At 42.3% G+C, this 10354-nt stretch overlaps 2 protein-coding genes across 2 annotated transcripts; one reads left to right on the top strand and one right to left on the bottom strand.

Annotated features, from left to right (window-relative positions):
- The first annotated feature begins 1986 nt into the window (after positions 1 to 1986).
- On the top strand, positions 1987 to 6451 carry LOC133921522 (uncharacterized). Its single transcript, XM_062366439.1, has 4 exons — positions 1987 to 2550; positions 3717 to 3941; positions 4059 to 4412; positions 5574 to 6451. Exons 1-4 carry the CDS (start codon positions 2089 to 2091, stop codon positions 6045 to 6047), a joined length of 1515 nt encoding a protein of 504 aa, XP_062222423.1. The 5' UTR covers positions 1987 to 2088; the 3' UTR covers positions 6048 to 6451.
- A 404-nt stretch (positions 6452 to 6855) lies between these two features.
- On the bottom strand, positions 6856 to 7813 carry LOC133921523 (protein OXIDATIVE STRESS 3-like). Its single transcript, XM_062366440.1, has one exon. It carries the CDS (start codon positions 7619 to 7621, stop codon positions 7088 to 7090), a length of 534 nt encoding a protein of 177 aa, XP_062222424.1. The 5' UTR covers positions 7622 to 7813; the 3' UTR covers positions 6856 to 7087.
- Positions 7814 to 10354: the final 2541 nt, after the last annotated feature.

Below are 10354 nucleotides of genomic sequence, written 5' to 3'. Positions count from 1 at the left end.
ATGCCACTGGCTTACTAACAGAGTATTCCCGCCGCTTACTTTTACTAACGCGGAGGCGTGCCAGTATACAAACACAAACAAAAATAAATCAAACACAAACAAACAAAATAGGAACACTTCATTGTACGAGTATTAATCATTTACAGAATTTACAAAGTACATGTTCCCAAAAATTTTACATCATGATACGCCTTGATCAATACATTTGACAAAACATCAGTGACTGTGTAGCTACTGGTTCCCGGAGCGTGGTGAGGCAATCCGGTTAATTACATCCGCATGTTTCTGTGGAGTACTAATTTCTGTGGAAGACCTCCGATTAAGCCGCAATGATGATCGTATCTTCAGGTCTTGAGTAGTTTGGTCTCCAGTATGCACAAATACAATGCAAACTGACAATATTATAATGCCAAAGTCTCGTCAGCTGCTGGCGTGTACTATCCGGCCTCATCGGTCACAGGGTTTGGAATGAAGCATCCTCGAGGATAAGCTCTTCCTGTCCCTTCGGTTGTGGTAGACCCGCTTGAACTTTCTCACCAACAAAGAAAGCTTCTCATCTGCAATGCACTCCATCTAAACATCGCTAGCTGCAATCAAGGACATGGGCAGACCTAGCATATGGCCAGCGATTCTTCCATTTAATTTCTTATTTTTAGTGAACTGAGTCTTTTTTATATAAAATTGTAAAGACTCCGTTATTGATATGTCCACTCAATTTTTAGGTTCCACACAATACAGGAAACTCCACATAAAACATGTTGTGTGAGGGGTTAGTTCCAATAAAAGTATTACCACTGGCTACACTTGTGAGAAGAAATCAAAGCCATGCTAGATTATATACATAATTTAACTAATTATTAGTTAAATTTACGTAGGTTGATCTTATCAAATAGAAAAAATTTACGGTAGTTTTGGAGCAACTTGAGCCATCTATTTTTTTATCGGATGATCTAAATTGGTTAGAATACTATCTATTATTTAGAGGTAGTATGAGTAGTATATGAAAGAAGTATATGTAGTATAAGGGTATTTTTGGAAAAAAAGAAATAGCATGGTAGTTGTATCGTGCAAATTCATAGGTTTAATGTTTAGACTGGTTTAAATGCTGATTATTTGGTTGCTCGATTATTTAGGGATTAGATATAAAAAATATTGTAGTGCACTTTAATGGTATAGTAGGTAAATATTAATACTACTGTCGTAATTATAGAAATATCCAATCACATAAACGGTCAGATTAAATTTATACTAACTTCTGCCTATATATAGTATGAGTCATCGTAAAAGGGCTCATCAAATATTAATATGACCTATATTTTGGAAGAAAAAAAAAGTATATAAAGGCTATCATCATTTAGCTTAACCACTAAGTTATTGTAGGGAAGCTTTCACATGGTACGAGCATAGGATCGCTATGTGTCCACTAGCGTTCGAGCCCTAGTCTCAACGCTGTGTCTTGTCGAGGCTTGCTCTCAAGATAGGTACATAAACATATACATGTTAAGTAGGATATATCGCACACTAAGAATTTAGGATCATTCAATATATTTTCAGTGTAGAATTAGAACCCATATATAAGATGTGAGTATGATACGTGTGAGTCGCGCGTATCTATCTTATATTTACTAATTGAAGGTTTTTTTTATGACTTCACGTTAATTCTAAAAAAATCCTAAAAATTCACGTAAAAAAGAAAAACATCCAACCGTCAAATTAATTAATTGACTAACTGTAACCATACATCAACAACGAGACGAAACAACATAGAAGATTAAAAAATAAATCATAGAGTACAGCCTTAAGACTACTTCTTGCCTTATCTTTTCTTCCCTTTTTGTTGTAGAAATCATTTGTCCAATAAAATTGGTGAATATGCCAATAGTTATAACTTAGATTAAAAAAAAAGTCGTCACTATCAGGACAGATGAGGAGAGCATAAAACACGCTTTCGAACCAGACGAGATACCCACCCCTCCCACGCGCTTTTCCTCGCTCGCCTTTCAAACGTTCAGGAACCGCAGAGGAGGAAAAAAAAAACTCAAGAGATTCAAAACCTCTCAAAACCCTTGCCCCGCCGCCGGCGCCGCCATGGACCGGGCCCCGCCGCACGGCGCTCCCCGCGACGCCGTCGGACAGCGGTGGCTTGCCGTCTTCGCCTTACAGGCCGCGCTCTCGGCCGCCGCCTCGGCGCTCCACCTCGCGGCCTCCCCGCGCCGCCGCGGCCACCCCCTCCTCGGGGTGCCCCGGGGCCTCCTCCTCGCGCTCCACCCGCTCCTCTCCTGCGCCGCCACGGGGCTCCTCGCGCTCGCGCTCCTCCTCTCCGCGTCCCCGCACCCGCGCCCTCCCCCGCTGCCGCGGCGCGCGCTCGCGGCCTCCCTCTTTGCCGCGGCCGGCGCGCTCTGCGTGGGCGCCGCCGCGCCGCTGCTCCCCGAGGAAGCCGGGTGGGTGGCCGTCGCTGGTCTGGGGTTCCGCGGGGCCGTGCTAGGCGCCGTGTTCGCCGCGCACTACTTTGGTCGTCGGAGGTGGTTGCTCCAGTTCCCTGTCGTGCAGGTGAGTGGATTGGGGAAAAGTTAGGGTTACTGGCACATAATACTCTCTCCATTCAGAAATAGGAGACATATTTCTTTTAGACTCGGTCTTTGATGTTGGATTTTGATTAAGGTTTTCTCACAAAATATATCATTTATAGCTAAAATTATTTTGAATTGTGAATCTAGTATATAATTTTTATATACTAGATATTCTTATAATTTGATTAAATGTTAATCAAAGTACATAAAGTTTGACTTTTCCAAAAAAAATACGCTTACTATTTCTAAACGGAGGGAATATTGTTTTGTGCCTTCTCAAATTGCAGATGATCTGTAAGTTTCCACAACACTATTGCAGCAATAGAGATTGAACTTTCAGGCTTAGGCATCACATTGGTATGCTTTTGGATTACCTGCTTAGGAATGATTGGTCATGCTAGTAACTTCTGTTATTGAAGCAATGCAAGTGTTGGGGTTACGTTTATTTACTCTAGTGTGCTGTGTGATTGCTGCTGTGTTCAACAGCTTCCCGTACAGTTTCTGTTTGATTCATATGTGAACTGATCGATGAGGGGATGCTTGCCAGCTTTGTTGCATCATTCAGGTGAAAAAATGGACATGAGGGCAGGAGGGAGAAGTATGCTATTTAAGATTAGGAATTTGACTCAGATGATTGATTAGACTTGGAGTAGCTTAGGTTTGCACTTCATCCAGGAGTTGTTATGATTGAATTTGCATGCATACAGTATGTTGTTCATTCGATGTATGTTGATTAGATGTGTTTACCCACTTAGATTAACTCTGACGTAGTGAAATGACCCATAGTGGCAAGTAACGATTTGACATAAACATGGACTTGCTTGCTTGTTCACTTGCTAATACCATGGTCTGAATTACTTCTCTTTCAGCTCATTGAAAAGAGAGCAAGGAATGGATTAATACTTAAGTTTATGACTTGGTTTTGCCCTGTATACTCATCAATCTAATACCAGTACCATAAAGCAATCAATTTGGCGATATGGGTAAAATATTGCCCTGAAAACCCGAAAGCATCATATAATTGCAAACCAAAACGAACTTCTTAAATCATCATTTATATTTTGGAGACGGTTGTATCCTTGTTCTTCCCACCTATCACATAAGCATTTCGCCAGTTGTCTCAATTTTCACTTCTTTCTTGTGCAGCGACCTCTATTCTATGGATTGAAGATGGGGCTTCTGCCATCTGGGAAAAGGGCTCTAAAAGTGTCGCTCCAGGCCTTCTGCCTTTCCTTTGTCCTGATTTTATTCCTTCCTCGGCAATTCAGAACTGGAGGCTCTATTGGAAGCCAACTACTCACTCAGATCAGCATTTTTATGGTGACCACTGGTGTTTCCTTGTGTTTGGAAATAAGCCATCATTTTGTCCAGGTTTGTTCTTTGTAATCCAAGTCAAACGAAATGATGGTAGATGTAATGTTTACAGTGTTTGGAGCTTGACTTGGTATTTGTGGCCCTTAATTCAATTTCCCTTCAAACAAATACCAGGTTGTACATACGAGGAGGTGCAGTTTCGCTCCACCTCAGAGCACTGCCGCTGCAGAGACTAACCCCTCTGAATTTATCCTGGAAACATTGGAACAAAGTGATCCGCGATCATTATTACAATATCTTGCTTACCAAGATTTGTGTGTGGTATCTGAGTGTAACTTGGAACCTTGGCGTCGAGGTGCCTTCTTTGAGGAGTCTGGTGAAACTTATAAAAGAATTGCCACAGCATGTCTGAAGCCAGTTGAGGAGTTTACTTCAAAAATTGCTGAAGCCCTTGAAGATTTTTCTAGTGATAATCTGGAATTGATGTCACAACAGTCCAAACTCTTTAGTGCTTTTGATGATTCTCAGGTCCTACACAACTTTTAGTCACATCACATCAAATTCTTTTCTTCATTGTTTCTGTTGTTGTAATTTCTGCTGTGAATTTTCTGTTGTTATTCTTGTTTGTGTTCAAGTTGGTCGACATAGTGCATTCTGTTCCCCATATAGGAGCATCATCGAATAAATTGATATAGCCTGCTGTTAAATTAGTTTGAATCTGTGATTCTTCTTTATTTGGCCATTCATGATAAACTCTTTACAGTTAACAGATGTTCTCTATAAACCTTGCATTTGGGTATAAACATAACTTGATAATGGTTGATTAGACAGACTTATTTGAAAAAGATGCAGTACAATACACATGGATGTCTTTGTGGAGCAGTTCATCTGTTCAGTGTAGTACCCCGGAAGGTATTGAATTGTTAATCTAAAAATATGCTATTGGATAGTTACCACATGTTATTTACTTGTTTGTATGGTACTATTATATATGTTTTGCTTCTCAAAATAGGTAGCATAGAAAATCTAGTTTTAGTAAACTTTGGGCCTTATGATGATGTTGCTTTATTCCATGTTAGGACCAATAACTTTTGGTGCATGTTTTAGTTCTGAATCATTCACTGGTTGGTGGTTGCATTCTAGCAAATAGAAAGGACCTTTGTGAACTTCTATTGTATCTCTGTTAGTTTTAATATAAGTGAATACGGTGGATTAAAATTTATTTTTAGTTAATAAAGTTTTAAATGAATACTACCAACAGTATGTGCCCAAATTGGAGCTGCTGGCAGGCATGTAGGATTCACACGAAATCTCGAAGTATTATTCAGATACTAAAACATAGTCTGTTTAATAGCAGCTTCAATTTTTTTGTATTTGGGATCAACTACATATGGAACATATGTTTTGCACTCTTTGTTTTACACTAGAAGATCATTTGTTCCAATAAGAAATCTTGAGTTAATATTTTTGAAATTTTAGCTCATTTATGTTGTGGTGAATAACTGAACACACAACATTACAGAAATTTTTTGTGGTTTCTGTAGGATTCATGTTGAGCATATCTTTTTTGTTTGAGGGCATGGAAAGTTTGTCATTGCTTGATAGTTGATCATTTCCAAGTCACGTATCCAATGCTGCATTCATATACTACCCTAGTGAAAGATTCTTTTTGTTGCTTGTTGACTGTAGATATGCACATGGTGTGCTCGGACATTGGCGGGATTAACTGCGCGCTCGCGCCAAGAGGATCGGTATGGAGTTGCTCAACTCACTAGCTGCAATGCTGCTGTGATGACTACGTTACTGTCTGCTCTAGTGGCAATTGAGGAATGTCTAGGAAAGAAAACGAACCCACTACCTGTGCACTCACTGGGTCCAGAAAGCATTAGGTGGGGTAACTTTTCCACAGGACGAAAAGGCCGTAGAACTGCGATTGCAAGCACGCAAAGAGGTGGCTTGCACAAGAAAGCTTATGCCATGGCAGATGTTCTTAGGACCTCAATTTACCAGATAGTTTCAGCATTCGTGGATGACCTGCGAGCAAATGCAAAGCCATCAAGTTTGGAGAAGAATTGGATCAGTGAAGGGAGAAAGCCTATATATGGTTCACATGCTGTGTTGGTTCAGAAATTGACTTTGTTTATTGAGTACCGTGCTGTCTGATCTTGGTTCGATGTCCCTCAGATCCTTACTGCACATCAAACCATACTTGGATTAAAGTGTTTGGTTTTCGAACCATTGTTTTCCACTTGAAGCTATTGAGGAGATTCTTTAGGTTGCAAGATGGGCCTTGACTTGTGTATTCCTGTTCAGAAACTATTCACCAGGTTCACTGTACTTCTGTACTGTGGGAGGCGCCTCTCTTGGAGTGGAAAATCGTGCACTCAACCGTTTTTCTACTTCGAATTGTAGCCTTGCAAATCTGAAGTTGAATACAGTAATCTGTGCGTTGTATCATGGGTGGGAAACTGTAATAGACTGTCATTGTTCGATCGGCTTATCAGATTTGTCATACTGACTCTGTACTAGTTAGTTGCACCTTCAAATGCGAGCCAAATTTTGAATGATTTACTTTAGTCCTTTAATTGGTGCAATTGGTGTTTGCAAGTTTTTGTTTTTCATGATGGATCAATTGTGGGTAATCTCCTGGAATACGTTACAGTTTCTTGATCTTGAAATCTGGGTCCAATGCCCAATGGTGATGTCCAGTTACCATTTGAGCAGTTCTCCTTTCAGTACCAAGCTGACCTAAATTCGTTGCAGATTGAATTTGATCCTGCTTATGTATCACTGTATTAAAAACATGTAAGATCATTTGGTTCCAATGGTACTGGGCTGTTCAGTCCAAATGATTAGCAGTAATAACGTTGCGGAAGGAGCCAATTCGGCTCCAGATATCTCATCTCTGATCACCACTTTAGCTCTCGCAGACTGCGGCACGCTGAGAAATGCTATCAATGCTGAAGTGGTGTATGCTAAAGCATTCCAATTTCCATTTCAAATAGCCATTCTAATTCAACCGCGGATTTATATTACAATCTCCCTCTACAAGGATGAAGAACGCATTGGAAAACAACAAACCAAACAGAACAACGAACACGCCATTGCCTTGGCTGTCGGTTCAGGCAGGTGGACGTGGCAGCGCGCAGCTGTGCCTGCGCCCCGTCAATGCTAAGCTCAACGGGGGCAAACCGAAGAGCTCTTTAGCTAACGACCAGAACCTTGGCGGCCACGCCCTCGGGCCTCCCCCGTACCGCTAGCGGCGGCCTTCTCGGCGCGGCGCCGAGCACGGACAGGGCGCCGCTCCTTGCGGCCCCCTTCTTGGCCACACCCGCGGCCTTGGTGCCAAGCCGCCGCAGCGAGAGTAAGCGTCCGCGGTGCGCGTCGAGCCCCCCGCCGCAGCTACGCGACGGCTTGAGGCGCTTCCTGGGCGGCTTGGCCAGGTCCTCCAGCGACGCCACCGCCGCCAGCGAGGCGAACGACTGCGACTTGCCGTCGAAGAACCTGGACAGCCCCCTCTTGAAGGGGAGCTGCGTCATGAGGGCGGACATCTCGAAGTGTTCCGAGCCGGAGGAGCTCGCGTCATCGTCGAGCTCCGACGACGACGACGACGACCCCGCCGCCGAGTCCCTCGACGTGGACGGCGACTCGGAATCGGAGGGCGAGCCGATGTCCTCCTCCTGCTCCTCGAGCGCCATCATCTCCGCGCTCCGGTGCAACAAGAAGTAAGCCTCCATCAACTTCCCGCTCCAAACCGATGGCCAAAGCGAAAGCGAAGAGATCACGCCGCGACGCAAAGCTGCCAGTGACACGGTGTGGCTGGCTCTGAGAGCGGGGACGGAGCTATAAATGGTGGGCAGGACCGGAGGGCGGGAGGATAAGAACGCGACGCGAGGAGAGAGGGACGGACGCGCGCGACGAGCGGAGGAGATAAAAGAGGCCGGGGTTTATTTATGCCCAAGTAAAGCGATGGATTCGGCATTATCATCGTCTCCCGCCTGCCGTGCCGCCGTGGAGTCTCCGGCTCGAGCTTTCTTTATTTTTCGTAGCGGGAGATGATAAGGCCGCCACATGGTCTACGCTCGTGCAGCTTTGGAACCCGCGTGCGCTTGCACTCGCTGCTGCGCTCGTTGGGGAAAGGAGGGCCACACCCTTTACTTCTACTTCTGGCCTGCAGGATTCCAGGGAATCTGTTGCAGCGCTGCACCTCAGTCATCACTTATCTTCATCTACTAGGGGGGTTGTTTGCTGGGTGAATTCCCGTGGCTGAAACGAAGAGCTTCAGTTGCAAGCAAAGGAGTGCAAATTAGTTTTGGCACCACAACCAATTACTTACCATTAGCAAGATAGTGCGCGCTAAAAGCGTGTCTATCCTTGTCGCAATTTCTATTATTCTTTTTTCTATTTAACTATATTTTCAACTATTATTTATTTTATTTATTTGGACTTTTTATTTAGATATTTTGCTTTTAAAACCATATGAAAATTAAACTACTGATTTTTATAATTTTTATTTTGAATTTAGCTATTTATTAATTGTATTTGATATGAGTTTTTTTTTAATCTAGATCGCGAGATGTTTGACTGATTTTTTTTTATTAATGTGGTAATTTCATGATTTTGAAAGCATGTGAAGGCTCTTTTTAACACTTATATAATAAGATAATAGATTGTCAGGGAATTTCTCATAGTTTTCATCTTTTGTACTCCTAAGCTTCTTCACCAGCTTATTATTCCAGTATGTATGGTGTTGCAATTTTGTAAGGACTGTACTAAGGCAGGTACCTGCTGAAGTGCTGATTATTCTTTCCAGGACAAAATATAAGTGGATGTTGTTCTCACTTTTTTCGTTCCAGAATATCTGATCTTTGCAAAAAGGAGAAATGATGTGCAGTATTATGTATGACATTAGCCCTGGTATATAGAGAGAGAGAGCGCGCGCTTGGGAGTGGATAATCTAAGAGTGGAACAAACAACTTGCCTATATTTCCTGGCTCGTGCCTTCCAAAAGGGTGCAAAAAGCACAAAAAAGCAGCGGCGGCAGCAGCTAAGATTAGACTGTCTTAATCTAAAGATGGTTAAAGTGTCACGGAGAATAAGGAAGACTATGGGCATGTTTGCTTGCATATCCCAAAAGCTTGACCAAATATTGGTCATAGCTAAAGTCAAGACAATGCTAAAATTTAGTAAAAAAGGGTGAATTGCACAAAACTTGTAACATAAAACTATAAATATTATGTCTAATAAAAAACTATAAGTATTATGCACTAATTTTACATAAATTATGATTTTAATTAGATGTATCCAAATGGTCCTATGTTTCTCAAAAATCCTGTAACTTATTTTTTCCATAATACATATGCAACCCATTTTATTGGATTCACCTAAAAAAGACTGTGTAAAATTTAAACTAAAATTCTCAAAAATACTACTTTTATAACTCCTACTAATTGTTAGGACCTCAAATAAAATACCAAAATATGGGAAAATTCACTAATATTCTTCGTATATAATGGGTTAATTTCTACAATAATTTTTAGTCCTAAGTTATATAGTAAAAAAGTGAGTTCATTTATGGTCAATAGGGACATGACTAGGTTATATGGTGAAAATGGAGTGCTCTAAGTTTGAGACACCGAATCAGTGTCCGAAGGCTTCGAGACTCAACGTGAAGTTTATATGACAGACCATGCAGCAGGGGGCAACGGAGGCCCTCAAATCCCGTACATCGTTAGTGAGCCTCAAGCCTTGTGCCAAGAGGGAAACCAGCTTTGCATCGAGCAAGGAAGCACTTTGATATGACCCCCGTATAGGGTGCGGTTCTTGGTGGCGTCGTCGTCTAAACCGTCAACCACGAGAGCATTGGAGACTCCCCTCTTCGCGTTATGTCGCCGCTCTGCTCTTAGCAGCTCGACTACAAGGCCATGACATCTGCATAGAATTTGCAAATTGTGCAAATGCTTCTCAACCACCCACCGATAAGATTGTGGGTCGATGATAATTGGATGATTATACTAGACAGTTTTTGATCTGTTTGTGATAAAACTTATCTTAGACAATTCTAATCTAGAACTGTCAGGATACAAATTCTAGAAAAATCAATATTTCTAGAAAAAATGCTCCTAGTTACTTTGCCTGTTCGCTTATGTGGTGAGTACCAAACCGTTTGAGTGGGGATTTAAATTTCCACTCGTGCAGTTTCAAGGATATAGGCATCTGGTGGATAACGACCATGAAGACACAAGCTCTAACTCGGGTTGAGCGCTGGTCAGCACCAAAGAGCTTGTCGTGACAAGGGTTGTCCTAAGCGCCATGAACCTAACTAGCGAGCGGTACCGAAGGCTTTAGTCCCCACCCATAAATACAACACGCACTCAGAACCTACTCGCTACATTAACACAGGGAAAGTTTACATAAAAGCAAGTCCTTGCCTGACAAAGCAACCACTTAGGTAATGCCCAGGGGCTGTT

The sequence above is a fragment of the Phragmites australis genome, chromosome 6 (assembly GCF_958298935.1).
Source record: "Phragmites australis chromosome 6, lpPhrAust1.1, whole genome shotgun sequence".
NCBI lineage: Eukaryota > Viridiplantae > Streptophyta > Magnoliopsida > Poales > Poaceae > Phragmites > Phragmites australis.
Note: the sequence above shows the minus strand (reverse complement) of the source record. Positions and strands in the feature narration are given on the sequence as shown.

What these genes read in the sequence shown, in the direction of transcription:
- LOC133921522 (XM_062366439.1), top strand. Translation starts at nt 2,089, where the DNA reads ATGGACCGGGCCCCGCCGCACGGCGCTCCCCGCGACGCCGTCGGACAG. An exon ending in TCCAGTTCCCTGTCGTGCAG is followed by an intron (nt 2,551 to 3,716) that starts GTGAGTGGATTG and finishes TTTCTTGTGCAG; the next exon opens with CGACCTCTATTCTATGGATT. An exon ending in TAAGCCATCATTTTGTCCAG is followed by an intron (nt 3,942 to 4,058) that starts GTTTGTTCTTTG and finishes AACAAATACCAG; the next exon opens with GTTGTACATACGAGGAGGTG.
- LOC133921523 (XM_062366440.1), bottom strand. Translation starts at nt 7,621, where the DNA reads ATGGAGGCTTACTTCTTGTTGCACCGGAGCGCGGAGATGATGGCGCTC.